This window comes from Carcharhinus amblyrhynchos, unplaced genomic scaffold (assembly GCF_965287045.1).
Source record: "Carcharhinus amblyrhynchos unplaced genomic scaffold, sCarAmb.v2.hapA chromosome_1382, whole genome shotgun sequence".
NCBI classification, from domain to species: domain Eukaryota; kingdom Metazoa; phylum Chordata; class Chondrichthyes; order Carcharhiniformes; family Carcharhinidae; genus Carcharhinus; species Carcharhinus amblyrhynchos.
In genome coordinates this window covers 379-17,392 of record NW_027651122.1, presented here as the reverse complement: position 1 = coordinate 17,392, position 17,014 = coordinate 379, and the positions used below count along the sequence as shown (strand labels likewise).

The 17,014-nt window shown below is 48.7% G+C and overlaps 1 protein-coding gene across 1 annotated transcript; it reads right to left on the bottom strand.

Annotated features, from left to right (window-relative positions):
* Nucleotides 1-525: 525 nt before the first annotated feature.
* Nucleotides 526-16,749, bottom strand: LOC145340749 (desmoglein-3-like; the record flags this gene model as incomplete). The annotated part of the gene is made up of 4 exons (XM_080185208.1): nt 526-2,123; nt 8,636-8,953; nt 14,656-14,807; nt 16,519-16,749. Coding segments are annotated over 4 exons (1,790 nt in total), but the record flags the coding sequence as incomplete, so codon positions are not given.
* Between the last annotated feature and the right edge of the window lie 265 nt (nt 16,750-17,014).

Here is a 17,014-nt window from a genome sequence, read left to right as displayed (position 1 = left end):
GGATTATCGTTGAATGGCAGAGCAGGCTCGATGGGCTGAATGGCCTGATTCTGCTCCTGTCTTTTTGGATACAGTGGGTGATGGCGAGAGGCCCATGCCAACTGGCTAGCCTGTCAGATCTCTCTGCCCAAGGCGGTGGTGAGAGGAGAAGGTTCCTCCTTAACAGGCCCCCCCTAAACCAATGGAAGGACCACCCCCCCCCACGGTGTTGTATAGTCCCTACCTCCCTTCCCCCGTGACCTCAAATATCTTTCACCCCCCCCCCCCCCACCCCCATCTTTTCCTTGCCACCCCCCAAAAACTCGAAAGTGGCGATCCAGCGCAGCTTGCCTCCTCCAGCACTGGGTGCAGTTCCGGCAGTGACCACAGCTGTGGGTGTCGCTGGAGAGGGGCAGAAGCGGCGCCTCACCTTGACCCATGTCCAATAAATGGCCCCTGGGGGGTTGTGTGGGGGGGTGGGGGTGGTCGGGGAGCCATTCCTCTGCTGGATGTGCATCCACCTGGGGAGCGGGGGGGGTGGGGGGGGGGTGTAGCCATTCCTCTGCTGGATGTGCATCCACCTTTTTTAGGGGGAGCAGGGTCGGGGTGGAGGTGGGGCGGAGAGGCAGAGATGGGGACCACGGTCGCGTGGCGAAATCCTGCCCCGTTCTGTCACACGGCCCCACTTTAAATGTTCGTCTTCAGCCATCCTGATGGTGCGTTTTCAGAAACTTTCCTTGTCAATTTAAATTAATAAACGCTCGATTTTTTTTTTTCACGTACCTCCACCGTCTTGTTTGGGTGTCTAAGTTACCAAAAAAAAAAGATAAACGGCGAGATATTGGGTTTCTCCTGTTAGGTGTTACCGTTCTGAACATAGCAGGACCTTAGAACATAAATTTGCGTATTTAACTGAAGGAAAAATTGGAATTGTCTTTGGAATTGTCCAATGATTTCCCGTGGCGACAAGAATGCACTTGCCCTCAAACCCAAATGCTTCTTTACCCTTGAATTTGATCCGGTGGCCACCAGTATGTCCGGATGTGCGGGGCTGCCTACCCCTGCACTATCTGCGTCACCTTCGTGACTTTCGTTACAGTTTTGTGCGTGTCGTCAGTGGATGTGACAGACTTGCGGGTGGTGCTGCTCCTGTGGACCAGGGGCTGGCTGGCAGAGTAGCCGTTTCCTGCCCCGCTAGCCTGGGCCGGCCGGGTGAGGGTTACGTTCTTGTGGGCGACCGGGACCTGGTCACGCGGCGAATCGGCGACCGCGCTTTGCGTCGCCGCGGCGCCGGAGTGGGCGGCCCTGTTGAGCGTGACGTTTTTGTGGACGACAGGCGGCAACGGGTCGGCGATCGTGCCCCGCGCCCCCCCCGGGCTGACGGTAACAGACCTGGACACCGTGACGTTTTGCTGGGCGAATGACGGATCTGCCGTCATGGTCACGGCACCGGCGTCCTGGACCTGCTTGGTCATTATGACGTTCTGGTGGGTCAGTGCTGGATCAAAGATCATCGCTGGCATGCCTGCTGGGCTGGCATGGACTTGGTTAGTCGTTATAACATTCTGGTGGGTCATTGCATGGTCAGTGATCATTGCCGGCATGCCTACGGTGTTGCCATGGACTTGTTTGGTCACTATGACATTCTGGTGGGTCATTGCTGGATCAAAGATCATTGCTGGCATGCCTACTGGGCTGGCTTGCACTTGTTTGGTCACCATAACATTCTGTTGGGCCACTGGAGAATCTGCAATGACAGGAAACACCTCTGCCACAGGATTTATTGTTGTGGTCACTACGTAGTTCTTCTGCATTGGTAGCTGGTCGGTGATCATGCCCAAGCCCTGAAGCCCTCCTGAACTGGACGAAATGGATCTCTCTGTCCTCGTGAAGGTCTGCTGGACGGGAGCGTCAACGCAGACCGTCGAGGTTTGGCTCTCCAACTTGCCCACGCAGATGTCGGCCAACGTCTTGAACTTGGAGCCCAAGTCGTCCAAGTCGGAATCTCTAAACTGGGCCTCGTCCCCGATAAGACTGCAGCTGCCCAGCGAGCCAGCAGGCGAGCCTTCGCCCTCGTAGTTATAGACCAGGAGGCACTCACGGGCAGGGCGAGCCTGGTCTTCTTCGCTGCACTCAACCAGTTTCTGAAAGGAAAAAGAGCAATTTACGGTCACAATCGGAATATCCCGCAAAACTCTCAGTTTCCCAGTCCCAACAGGGTGCAAAATACACAAGCCTGTCATGCCTACATTGCCAGCCAAATTTCCTATGTTACATACAAAACATAGAACATAGAACATTACAGCGCAGAACAGGCCCTTCGGCCCACGATGTTGCGCCGACCAGTTACAAAACAATGACCCACTAACCTAAACCAATCCCTTCTCGTCCATAAACCTATCCACGGATCTCTTAAACGCCCCCAAACTAGGCGCATTTACAACTGCAGCAGGCAGGGCATTCCAATCCCTCACCACCCTCTGGGTAAAGAACCTACCCCTGACATCCGTCCTATAACTACCCCCCCTTAATTTAAAGCCATGCCCCCTCGTGCTAGATTTCTCCATCAGAGGAAAAAGGCTATTACCATCCACCCTATCTAAACCTCTAATCATCTTATATGTTTCAGTAAGATCCCCTCTTAGCCGCCTTCTTTCCAGCGAAAACAACCCCAAATCCCTCAGCCTCTCCTCATAGGACCTCCAGCAGAAGTTACAGCAGAAGTGGCTAAAGCATTGGCAGACGGGGCACAGCGTGGGAAATGTGAGGTTGTATAGTTGGTCGGCAGCAAGGGGAGAGGCAGTGGAGTAGTGGTAATATCATTGGACTCGCAATCCAGAGCCCCAGGGAGAGGTCTGGGAACTCGGGTTCGAATCCCACCACGGCGAATGGTGAAATTTGAATTCAATCATAACCTGGAATTAAAACTCCAAAGACGATGATCACTGTTGGAAAAGCTGTTGGTCCATCTACTTTAGGATACGGATGGAAAAAGATGAGAGCTGCCCTAAGGGGAGGGTGCTAAATTGGGGAGAGGCTAGATACAGCCGGATTAGGCAGGAGCTTAGGGATACAGACTGGGATAGGCTGTTGGAGGGCAAGACCACGTTAGGCATGTGGGAGTCTTTCAAGGGAAAACTGCAAAGGTTGCAGGAAAGGCATGTGCCGGTTAGGAGGAAGGATGGGAAAGGGAGGATTAGGGAACCGTGGATTACTAGAGATATAGAAGACCTGGTTAGGAAGAAACGAGAGGCGTATGTCAGGTCTAAGCAGCTGGGAATGGAGAGAGTGTTGGAGGAATACAGAGAGAGTAGGAGGGATCTCAAATGGGGGGTTAGGAGAGCAAAGAGGGGGCATGAGATGGCTTTGGCAGGTAGGGTTAAGGAGAATCCAAAGGTGTTTTACTCCTATCTTAAGAACAAAAGGGTGGCTAGGGGTAAAATCGGTCCTCTCAGGGACAGACGTGGGGAATTGTGCTTAGAGGCAGAGGGAATGGGGGAGATCCTGAATGAATACTTTGCGTCGGTATTCACGAAGGAGAGGGGCTTGATGTCTAGTACGGTCATTGAGGGAGCGGTAGACCGATTGAAAGATCTATCGATTACGAGGGAAGAAGTGTTAGGGCTTTTAGATGGCATTAAAACCGATAAATCTCCGGGGCCTGATTGCATTTATCCTAGGCTGCTTAGAGAGGCGAGGGATGAGATTGCTGGGCCTCTGACGCGCATCTTTGTCTCTTCTTTGGACACAGGTGAGGTCCCAGAGGACTGGAGGATAGCGAACGTGGTACCGTTGTTTAAAAAGGGTAGGAGGGATAGCCCGGGTAACTATAGGCCGGTGAGCTTAACGTCAGTGGTAGGTAAGTTGATGGAGAGGATTCTTAGGGATAGGATGTATGCGCACTTAGAGCGTTGCGATCTGATTAAGGATACGCAGCATGGGCTTTGTAAAGGGGAAATCTTGCCTTACGAATCTGGTAGAATTCTTTGAGGAGGTGACAAAAACGGTCGACGAAGGACGAGCCGTTGATGTCGTCTATATGGATTTCAGTAAGGCGTTTGACAAAGTCCCTCATGGTAGGTTGGTACAGAAGATTAAAGCTCATGGGATATGTGGTCAGGTATCTAGATAGGTAGAGAACTGGCTTGCAAAGAGGAGTCAGAGAGTAGTAGTGGAGGGGTCTTTTTCTAGCTGGAGGTCTGTTACTGGTGGTGTGTCGCAGGGCTCGGTACTGGGACCTCTTCTCTTTGTAGTGTATATAAATGATTTGGAAGAGGGAGTATGTGGTGTGATCGCAAATTTGCTGATGACACCAAGATGGCTGGATTGGCGGGCAGTGAGGAGCAGTGTCTGGCAATACAGCGGGATATTGATAGGCTGGTTGATTGGGCAGATACATGGCAAATGGAGTTTAATCCGGATAAATGTGAGATGATGCATTTTGGCCGGAATAATGTAGGGGGGAGTTATATGGTAAAGGGTAAGCCCGTAAGGAGTATAGAATCGCAGCGAGACCTGGGGGTGCAAGTGCACAAGTCTTTGAAGGTGGCAGTGCAAGTGGAGAGTGTGGTGAAGAAAGCCTATGGTATGTTAGCCTTTATAGGAAGGGGTATAGAATATAAGAGCTGGAGTCTAATGTTGCAGTTGTACAGAACGTTGGTTAGGCCGCATTTAGAGTACTGCGTCCAGTTCTGGTCGCCTTACTACCAGAAGGACGTGGAGACTCTGGAGAGAGTGCAGAGGAGGTTTACCAGGATGTTGCCTGGTATGGAAGGACTGGGGTATGAGGAAAGATTGAAGAAATTGGGGCTCTTTTCCCTTGAAAGACGCCGACTGAGGGGGGATCTAATAGACGTATATAAGATTGTGAAGGGTATAGATAGAGTAAACAGAGGTAAGCTATTTCCTATGATAGAGACACGTAGGACAAGGGGCCATGGACTTAAGGTGAGGGGGAAGAGGTACAACACAGATATTAGAGGGAGGTTTATCACACAGAGGGTAGTGGGGGTATGGAATGCTCTGCCAAGTAAGGTGGTGGAGGCAAACGCGCTAGAGTCATTTAAGAGTAACTTAGACAGGCACATGACTGAGTTGGAGATGGGTGGATATAGGAGCTTGTTTTAAATAAGGGTCATTAGCATTGGGGCGTCCCTGGTAATGTAAATGGGTATAGTATGATAATAATGTTTTTCTCTTTTCATTCACAGGTTTTAAGTCGGTCCACCTCGTGTCCAACGAGGCGCATACATGCGATGGGTCGTACTGGGGCTGCTCTTGGTTGTTCGAGATTGGCCTAGTGCTTCATGTCGTTAGTGTGTGCCTAAACTGGACCAGATACTGGGCAAGACGACAGCTCGGTGACTATCGCTGATTGCTGTGCAGACACATGGATTTGGGCCGGTGTCTGTGGGAGTTTGCGCATTCTCCCCGTGCTTGCGTGGGTTTTCTCCGGGTGCTCCGGTTTCCTCCCACACCCCAGAGATGTGCTGTTAGGCTGATTGGCAGGAATAAATTGCCCCTAAATCAGTTTCCCTCAATCTGGATGGCCATAAAACATTAGACAGGGGTTGTGGGTGAAGAGGGGGACCGGTGGTGTTGAGATGGTGGCGCGGGCTCATTGGGCCGAAGGGCCTGTTTCCCGGGCTGATTTTGTTTTTTGTTTGTTCTTTGATGTCCATTAGGGAAGGAAATCTGCTGGCCTACAGACCCACAGAAACAGAGAAATGTTGGCCAGTACACAGGGGAGAACTCCATTTCTCTTAGAAAAAGTAGATGGGTCTTTCCTTTATGCCCCCACTTGAGGGGGCAGATGGGGGCCCTCATTTAACATCTCTAAAAAGGCAACACCTGCAACAATGCAGCATTCCCTCAGTACCGCACCCGAGCGTCAGGCCGTTTGTGTGTTCATGTTCCTGGAGTGAACTTGAACCCAGACCGTTCTGACAGAAACACAGGGTGGGATCTTCTGGCCGCGTTTGCCCCAAGACACAGGGGTCCGGGTCCACAGGACTCTTAAATCAGCCTCGTAGGTGGGGGATGTGGTCAAGAAGGCGTATGGTGTACTGGCCTTCATTAATTGAGGTATTGAGTTTAGGAGTCAGGAGGTAATGCTGCAACTTTATAAGACCCTTGTCAGACCCCACTTGGAGTACTGTGCGCAGTTCTGGTCGCCTCACTACAGGAAGGATGTGGAAGCTATTGGGAGGGTGCAGAGGAGATTTGCAAGGATGTTGCCTGGGTTGGGTGGCATGCCTTATGAGGATAGGTTGAGGGAGCTCAGTCTCTTCTCCCTGGAGAGATGAAGGATGAGGTTTATAAGGTGTTGAGAGGTATAGATAGGGGTGGATTCTCGGAGGCTATTTCCCAGAGCTGAAATGGTCACTACGAGAGGACACAGGTTTAAGGTGCTGGGGAGCAGGTACAGAGGAGATGTCAGGGGTAAGTTTTTCACTTAGAGGGTGGTGAGTGAGTGGAATCGGCTGCTGTTGGTGGTGGTGGAGGCGAACTTGTTGAGGTCTTTTAAGAGACTTCTGGATGAGTCCATGGGATTTAACGGGATTGAGGGTTATAGATAGGCCTGGTAGGTAGGGATATGATCAGCGCAACTTGTGGGCCGAAGGGCCTGTTTGTGCTGTAGTGTTCTATGTTCTATGTTTTAAGACTGGAAAATCCTATCCAAGATCCATGGACCTTTGCGTGGTTCTGCCCCGCGTGCTATGATTCCTGTGGTGGGCGGGGTTGGAAAATCCCACCCATGAAGTGTACTCCCAGTCTAACGGAGAACTGTTCATGGCATGTGTATCTAATAGCAGTCTGATAGCTAACGTGAAAGTAACAAAGGTTTTGGAAGTACTTGAACAAGTTCTAAAAGTGACTGAAATCAGTTTTATCCGTAGAGTGCCCACATACATTCATATGAACAATATTGTAGTTTATTTAAACCCTTTAACCTTGCCTTAAGTGCTCAGAACACATGGTTTTACAATCGACGTGTTGCTATCTAATACAAGTATAACTCACTGTATTACATACAGACATAGAGCTTTACAGCACAGGATACCCTTCGGCCCATCGTTTCTGTGCCAGCCATCAAACACTGATCCATCCTAATCCTATTTTTCAGCACTCGGTCTGTAACCGTTTCTTCGAGGGCTCATCTAAGCGCTTCTTAAATGTAGTGAGGGTTCCCGCTTCCACCACCCTTTCAGGCAGCGAGTTTCAGGCTCCCATCACCTTCCAGGTGAAAATACTTCTTTAAATCACCTCTCAATCTCCTGCCCCTTGAACCTACGCCCGCTAGTCTCTAGTCCTTCCACTACAAGGAAATATTTCTTACTATCTACCCAATCTATGCCCCTTGTGATTTTATTTATTATTTATTTAGTAGTGTCACAAGCAAGACTTACATTAACACTGCAATAAAGTTACTGTGAAAATCCCCTAGTTCCCACGCTCCAGTGCCTGTTCGGGTACACTGAGGGAGAATTTAGCACGGCCAATGCACCTAACTACCATATCTTTCAGACTGTGGGAGGAAACCGGAGCACCAGGAGGAAACCCACACAGAACACCCCAATCAGATCCCCCCCTTAGCTTTCTTTGCTGTAAGGAAAATAACCCCGGCCTAACCAGTCTCTCTTCATCGCTGAAACACTCCGGCGCAGGTAACATCCTGGTGAATCTCCTCTGCACCCTTTCCAGTGCCATTAGACCCTTCCTATGGTGTGGCGACCAGAACTGCACACAGTGCTCTGGCTGTGACCCAACCAGTGTTTTCTACAGCTCCATCAAACCTGTTCTTGTATTCTATGTCTCAGCTAATAAAGGCAAGAATCCCATATATTCTAACCACCTGTTCTGCTGCTTTCAGGGACCTGCACCCCAATGTTCCTCTGGTCCTTTGTCCTAGCATCTGATCATTCATTGAATACTCTGTTGCCTGATTAGTCCTACCAAAATGCACCACCTTACATTTTCAGGGTTAAATTCCATTTGTTACTGTCTGACCAGCCCACCCATATCATACTGTATTCTAAGGCTCTGCTCCTCACTATTTACCACTCCACCAATTTTTATGTGATCTGCAAATTTACTGATCAAACTCCACACTTTACTATCTAGATTATTATTGTATGTTACAAACAGCAAGGGACTGAGCACCGAGTCCTGTGGAACATCACAAGACACTGGCTTCTGGTTACAAAAACAACCTTCGACCATCACCCTCTGTCCCCTGCCACTAAGCCAATTGTGGATCCAATTTGCCACGCTACCCTGGTTCCCAAGGACTCTTGCCTTCCTGAACAGTCCCCCACGCGGGACCTTGTCAACAGCCTTAATGAAGTCTATGTAGACTACATCAACTGTGCTGTCCTCATCTACCCTTGGAAAAATTCCAGTCAAATTTGTGAGGCGTGCCCCGGAATTTTCCCGTACTGTCCCTTCCCGTCTCGGGAATCGTAGTGGGCGGGAGGCGGCATGGGCAGACCACGCAAAGGTCCGTTGACCTCGGTGGGATTTTCCGGGAAAACCCCGTCTGTGATCTCCCGCCGACACAGCAATGCTGAAGGATCCTTGATTAATCCTTGGCTGTCCGAGCGGATGACCCTCCAATCATTTCCCCGCCCCCAATGAATAGTCAAATGAAAAGTACCTCATTCATGTACGATTCCACGTAATCTTTAAAGCTGCTTCTCGAAATCGTTCGCCTGACACTGCCCCATTGGTAAAGGTCGGGATACTTTTCCGTGATGGATTTGACAGCCGTGTTACCCACCAAAGTTTGATGCTGTATGTTTGTGTGATTGCCAACAATCGTATTTATTACGTTTTGGCCAAATCCTGCTGTGGCCCCAGTCACTGATGTTCCTGTGTAGCCTGCACCCGATGTGAGTTCACCGTTAGGACCAGCAACGTCTGGAAATGCTTTTGTTCCTGCTTTTGACACGTCCGCTAGAAGCAAGGGAATACTCTGTGGAAGAAGAGTGTAGATTAGTGATGGACAATTTTAATTCAAATACATGAACCTCCAATATGAGAAGCTTGCCAATGTTACATTCAGAATGTAGGAGAACATGAAATAGGCCACCCCCAGCCATTCAGTGTGATTATACCATAACTTATGATTTTATACCTTAGGGAACGAGATGGCCTCACAGAATCCCTACAATACAGAAGGAAGCCATTCAGCCCATCGAGTCTATACTCAACTGCAACCCCACCCAGGCCCTATTCTTGCAACCTTACACATTTACCTTGCTAATCCTCCTGAACTTGGGTCAATTTTAGCATGGCCAATCAACGTAATAACTTTGGACTGTGGGAGGAAACCAGAGCACCCAGAGGAATCCCACACAGACATGGGGAGAAAGTGCAAACTCCACACAGACAGTGACCGAGGCTGGAATCGAACCCGGATCCCTGCAACTGTGAGGCAGCAGTGCTAACCATTGTGCCACCTAGTGTATTATTGCTAGATTATTAATCCAGAAATTTAGCTAATGTTCTGGGGACCCAGGTTCGAATCCCGCTGTGGCTGATGGTGGAATTTGAATTCAATAAAATACATCTGGAATTAAATACATCTGGAATTAAGACTGCAAAACCATTGTTGATTGTTGGAAAGATTCATCTGGTTCACTAATGTTCTTCAGGGAAGGAAATCTGCCGTCCTTACCTGATCTGGTCTAATTGTGACTCCAGACCACAGCAATGTGGTTGACTCTCAACTGCTCTTAGGCAACTAGGGATGGGCAATAAATGCTGGCCCAGTGACACCCATGTCCCACGAATGAATAAAAAAAATTGCCTCGACTCCACCTTCCTGCCTTCTCCATGTCCTTTCATCCCCAGAGAACAAAACGCTCCCCATCCCAATCTGAACTAGACTCATTGATTGCGCATTTGGGGCAAACAACTGCAAAGGTTCGTACGTCTCCGTACGAAAGTTCAATGGGACAATGTCACAATGGGAACAGTCAGAGGGAACTGACCTTTATTTCAACAGTGACAGAACAGGCCATTCAGCCCAACCAATGCATACTGGTTACCTTTCACTGCAAAGGCAACCAGTGAAGAAACATTGTCTCATACCCTGAGAATTTAGTTTCAAAAAATTGCAAGTGTTATTTTGAGAGAGTGGTTTGTGCAGCAATTTGCAGTGAAAGGTAACCAGTATGCATTGGCTGGGCTGAATGGCCTTTTCTGCTGCTGTGTATCCAATGTAATCTTAATGTCTCTAATGTCCTGTGACTACGTTAGGAGTTGTGGGTTTTAAACCATTGTATAATTTTATCAGAATGGATCTGAGGGGTTCCTGTGGTGAGGAATCCTGTCACTGTTGAAATAAAGATCGGTTCCTTCTGACTGTTGCCATTGTGACATTGTCCCATTGAACCTTAGTTAGGCCGCACTTGGAATATATCAGGTCACCAAACTACTAGAGGGATGTGGAGGCTTTGGAGAGGGTACAGAAAAGATTTACCAGGATGTTGCCTGGTATGGAGGATATGAGGAAAGGTTGGAGAAATTTGGTTTGTTCCCACTGGAACGACAGAAATTGACCTGATAGAAGTCTACAAGATTATGAGAGGCATGGACAGAGTGGATAGTCAGAAGCTTTTTCCCGGGATGGACGAGTCAATTACTAGGGAGCATAGATGTAAGGTGCGTGGGGCAAGGTTTAAAGGAGATGTACAAGGCTATGTCTTTTTACACAGAGGGTGGTGGGTGCCTGGAACTCACTGCTGGGGGAGATGGTAGAAGCAGATACAATAGTGACATTTAAGGGGCGTCTTGACAAATACATGAATAGGATGGGATTCAGGTTTTAAGTCAGTCCGCCTTGTTCAACGAGGGGCATACACGCGATGAGTCGTACTAGGGCTGCTCTTGAATGTTCGAGAATAGCCTAGTGCTTCATGTCATTAGTGTGCACTTAAACTGGACCAGATGCTGGGCAAAACGACAGCTCAGTGACTATCACTGTTTGCTGTGCAGACACATGGATTTGGGCCAGTGTCTGTGGGAGTTTGCACATTCTCCCCGTGCTTGCGTGGGTTTTCTCCGGGTGCTCCAGTTTCCTCCCACACCCCAAAGATGTGCTCTTAGAACATAGAACATAGAACAATACAGCGCAGAACAGGCCCTTCGGCCCACGATGTTGCGCCGACCAGTTAAAAAACAATGACCCTCTAACCTAAACCAATCCCTTTTCATCCATAAACCTATCCATGGATCTCTTAAACGCCCCCAAACTAGGTGCATTTACAACTGCAGCAGGCAGGGCATTCCAATCCCTCACCACCCTCTGGGTAAAGAACCTATCCCTGACATCCGTCCTATAACTACCTCCCCTTAATTTAAAGCCATGCCCCCTCGTGCTAGCTTTCTCCATCCAAGGAAAAAGGCTATCACTATCCACCCTATCTAAACCTCTAATCATCTTATATGTTTCAATAAGATCCCCTCTCAGCCGCCTTCTTTCTAGCGAAAACAACCCCAAATCCCTCAGTCTCTCCTCATAGGACCTCCCCTCCATACCAGGCAACATCCTGGTAAACCTCCTCTGCACCCTCTCCAAAGCCTCCTATAATATGGGGACCAGAACTGCACACAATACTCCAAGTGCGGCCGCACCAGAGTTGTGTACAGTTGCAACATGATGCTGCGACTCCTAAATTCAATCCCCCTACCAATAAATGCCAAGACACCGTATGCCTTCTTAACAACCTTATCCACTTGATTCCCTACTTTCAGGGATCTATGTACACATACACCCAGATCCCTCTGCTCATCCACACTATTCAGAGTCCTCCCGTTAGCCCTATACTTGACACATCTGTTATTCCTACCAAAGTGAATTACCTCACACTTCTCCGCATTAAACTCCATCCGCCACCTCTCGGCCCAGCTCTGCAACCTGTCTAAGTCTCCCTGCAAACTATGACACCCTTCTTCACAATCTACCACACCTCCGACTTTGGTGTCATCAGCAAATTTACTAATCCACCCAACTATACCCTCATCCAGATCATTAATAAAAATTACAAACAGCAGTGGCCCCAAAACAGATTCCTGAGGCACACCACTCGTAACTGAACTCCATGACGAATATTTACCATCAACCACCACCCTCTGTCTCCTATCTGCTAGCCAATTCCTGATCCAATTTCCTAGATTACCCTCAATCCCATACATCTGCATTTTCTGCAGAAGCCTACCATGGTGAACCTTATCAAACGCCTTACTAAAATCCATATATACCACGTCAACTGCCTTACCCCCATCCACCTCTTTGGTCACTTTCTCAATAAACTCAATAAGGTTAGTAAGGCACGACCTACCCGCTACAAAACCATGCTGACTATCTCCAATCAATTCATTACTCTCCAGATAACTATAAATCCTATCCCTAATAATTTTTTCTAAAACCTTGCCCACAACAGAAGTAAGACTCACCGGTCTATAATTCTCGGGGAAGTCTCTGTTCCCCTTCTTAAACAATGGGACAACATTCGCTATCCTCCAATCTTCTGGTACTATACCTGAGACCAACGACGACCTGAAGATCAGAGCCAGAGGCTCTGCAATCACCTCTCTTGCCTCCCAGAGAATCCTAGGGTAAATCCCGTCCGGACCAGGGGACTTATCTATTTTCAAACCCTCAAGAATATCCAGCACATCCCCCTTATCAACTGTAATACTGTCTAGTTTACACCCCTGCAACCCAGTGTTCTCCTCAGCTACATTCATGTCCCCCTGTGTGAACACCGAAGAGAAATATTGGTTCAATGCCTCTCCAATCTCTTCCGGTTCCACACACAACTTCCCTCTGCTGTCTGTAACTGGCCCTAATCTTGCCCTAACCAACCTTCTGTTCTTGACATACCTATAGAACGCCTTAGGATTCTCCTTAATCCTATCAGCCAAAGTCTTCTCATGTCCTCTTTTAGCCCTTCTTAACTCACTCTTCAACTCCCTCCTAGCCAATCTAAAGCTTTCTAGTGCACTACCTGAGCCCTCAAGTCTCATCCGAACATAAGCCTCCTTTTTCTTTCTAACCAACGAATCAACTTTTTTAGTGCACCACGGTTCCCTAGCTCTACCAATTCCTCCTTGCCTGACAGGGACATACCTATCAAGGACTCGCAGTAGCTGCTCCTTGAAAAAACTCCACATTTCGGACGTTCCCAGTCCCTGTAGTCTCCTAGTCCAACCTATGCTTCCTAATTCTCTCCTAATAGCCTCATAATTACCCTTCCCCCAGCTAAAACTACTGACCCGAGGTTCATGCCTATCCCTTTCCATCACTAAGGTGAACGTAACCGAATTGTGGTCACTATCACCAAAATGCACACCAACTTCCACGTCCAGCACCTGGTCTGGCTCATTTCCCAGCACCAAATCCAATATAGCCTCACCTCTAGTTGGCCTATCTACATACTGAGTCAAAAAACCTTCCTGCACGCTTTGTACAGAAACTGACCCCTCTAGGGCTGATTGGAGGTAATAAATTGTCCCTAAATTAGTTTCCCTCAATGTGGAATGCCATAAACAATAGATAAGGGTCATGGGTGGAGGGGGGGACTGGTAATGTTAAAATGGCGGCGTGGGCTCGTTGGGCCGAAGGGCCTGTTTCCCGGGCTGTTTTTGTTCTATGTTCTTTGAATAGAGGGATATGGTCCCCAGAAGGGTAGGGGGCTTTAGTTCAGTCGGTCAGCATGGTCGGTGCAGGCTTGGAGGGTCGAAGGGCCTGTTCCTGTGCTGTAATTTTCTTTGTTCTTTGTTGGCAGGATCTTCATTGCCTGCTGGCAGCACGGGGTGGGGTCAATGGGAAACCCCACTGACGGTGGTGGGACCGTCCACTGCTTAAAGGTCATGAGAAATAGGCTGTGGGAAGGCATCTGAGAACCAAAGGGAGAAATCTCTTGCTCTGCCCTACCCCTTGGTAACTTTCTAATCCCTAATTCTTGTGAAAACTACGAAATTACTTGTCTCCATCATTTGCAAATTTTCTTTTGCATAGGAAAGTTTGATCAAAAAGGAGAAGCCTTGTTTTTAAAGTTTATTTTTTCTTATTCATTTGTGGGACATGGGCGTCGCGGGCATTTATTGCCCATCCCTAGTTACCCTTGGAGGGCAGTTGAGAGTCAACTACATTGCTGTGGCTCTGGAGTCACATGTAGGCCAGACCAGGTAAGGATGGCAGATTTCCTTCCCTAAAGGGACATTAGTGAACCAGATGGGAATTTCGAACGATCGACAATGGTTTCATGGCTATCAGTAGATTCTTAATTCCAGATTTTTTTTTGATTGAATTCAAATTTCACCATTGTCATGGCGGGATTCGAACCCGGGTCCTAAGCGGTGTCACAAGTAGGCTTACAATAACACTGCGATGAAGTTACTGTGAAAACCCCAATAGCTGCCACACTCCAGCGCCTGTTGGGACATACTGTGGGCCAATGCACCTAACCAGCACATCTTTTGGACTATGGGAGGAAACCCACGCAGACACGGGGAGAATGTGCAAACTCTGCACAGAGAGTCACTCAAGCTGGGAATTGAACCTGGGTCTCTGACGCTGTGAGGCAGCCGTGCTAACCACTGTGCTACAATTGGCCCTCAGAGTGCAGAATAGAAAGAGAAAACAAATTGTTTTAGAGTACGTACCGTGTCTGTCTTTCCGCCACCTTCAATGTTTTCCTTGGTTTTGCTGCTCTGAGGCAGGGCAGGGATTGGATTGAAGAATCCAGGTGCTCCAGGACCTCCTCCACCTCCTCCAATGCCCCAACAGTTGCAGAACAGTAACAGGAGAGGAGCCACTAAAGATGAACAATTCAATGAGATTAAAACCGTGTATTGTATCATAAGAACATAAGAAATAGGAGCAGGAGTAGGCCATCTAGCCCTTCGAGCCTGCCCCGCCATTCAATAAGATCATGGCTGATCTGAAGTGGATCAGTTCCACTTTCCCACTTTCTCCCCATAACCCTTAATTCCCCTGTCTATCAGAAACCTATCTACCCGTGACTTAAATATATTCAGTGAGGCAGCCTCCACCACTTCAACGGGCAGAGAATTCCAGAGATTCACCACCCTTTGAGTGAAGAAGTTCCTCCTCAACTCCGATCCAAACTGCCCCCCACCCTTATATTGAGGCTGTGCCCTCTAGTTCAATCCTCTGCCCCCACACACAGTAAGATGTTGAGAGGTATAGATCGGGTGGATTCTCAGAGGCTATTTCCCAGGGCTGAAATGGTCGCTACGAGAGGACACAGGTTTAAGGTGCTGGGGAGCAGGTACAGAGGAGATGTCAGGGGTGAGTTTTTCACTCAGAGGGTGGTGGGTGAGTGTAGTCGGCTGCCGTCGGTGGTGGTGGAGGCAAATTTGGTAGGGTCTTTTAAGAGACTTTTGGATGAGTACGTGGGACTTAATAGGATTGAGGGTTATAGGTAAGCCTAGTAGGCAGGTGCAACTTGTGGGCCAAAGGGCCTGTTTGTGCTGTAGATTTTCTATGTTCTATGTTCTATCATTGGAGTATGGGAGGAAACCAGAGCTCTCGGAAGAAACCTACACAGACACGAGGAGACTCCGTGCAGGCAGTCACCCAAGGCCAGAATTGAACCCGGAATCCTGACGCTGTGAGGCGGCAGTGCTAACCACCGATTGATGGAGGTGTTCAAAATAGTGAAGGGACTGAAGAAAGTAGATAGAGAGAACGAGAAGGGTCGAGAACCAGGGGCACCGACTTATTGTGATTGGCAAAAGCAGCACTGTCAATATGAGGGAACCATCTTTTACACTGCCAGTGGTTAGACTCTGGAATGGGCTGCCAGGAACTGTGTTGCCCCAGTCGAGGCTTTCAAAAGGAGAATGTATAATTATCTGAATATAAATTCGGCGTGGAGGTGAGATGAAGGGGGCTTGGAGGAGCTTCTTGTGGAGTTTAGAAACTGGCAGGGGTGAGTTTGGAGTAGGTGGCACAGTGGCACTGTGGTTAGCACTGCTGGCTCACAGTGCCAGGGACCTGGGTTCGATTCCTGGCTTGGGTCAATGCCTGTGTGGAGTCTGCATGTCCTCCCCGTGTCTGCGTGGGTCTCCTCCAGCTGCTTTGGTCGCCTCCCACACTCCAAAGATGTGTGGCCTAGGTGCATTGGCCATGCTAAATTGACGCTTAGTGTCTCAGGATGTGTAGATTAGGGGGATTAGTGGGATAGATATGTGGGGTTATGGGGATGGGGTCTGGGTGGGATTGTGCTCTTAGGCTGATTGGTGTAACAAATTGTCCCTAAATTATTCTCCCCTTAATCTGGTTTCCAATGGGGTTACCATAAGCATGGACATGGGTCAAGGGTGGAGGAGGAAAAGCACATTGTTAAAATGGCAGCGCGGGCTCATTGGGCCGAAGGGCCTGTTTCCCGTGCTGTGTTATTCTTTGTTCTTTGGTCAGTGCAGACTCGATGGGATGAATGGCCTCCTCCTGCACTGTAGGGAATTCTATGTTTCTGTGCGTCTCCACATCCTTTAACTTACAGAGTAGTAACAAAGCCCCAAGGATCATTAGACCGATGGCAGCGGCACCGAGGCTGGCATCTTTTACTCCCGTCCGCCGCATCGCGCAGGTGTGATCATGGCTGGTGCACTCGACAACATTCACAGCCACGTTTTGAACTATCCCTTTCCCCTGGTTATCCTCCACCTTTATCGGCACGTCAAAGGTGTATGGCCACAGGTCCACCAGTGGCTGGAGCTCCGCACTTGTATCTTTTGAAAAGAGAAAGGGAGAGACGTTAAAAGGTTCTGGTCGGAACGCATAAACAACACTGCGCTATCGAAAACTTTTCTGCCTCCAAACACGGGCTCGTGGAAAGAGAGAGGTGTTGCAGAAGTTTTTCATCTTGCACTCATCAGGACAAATACAAGAACACAACAATTTACACTGCAGGCTCTGATTGGCTGAGCTGTTGCCACGGAGAAAACAAACTACATGCTCCCCAGGCTAGCTGAACGTGGTTTGTTGGTTCCAGTG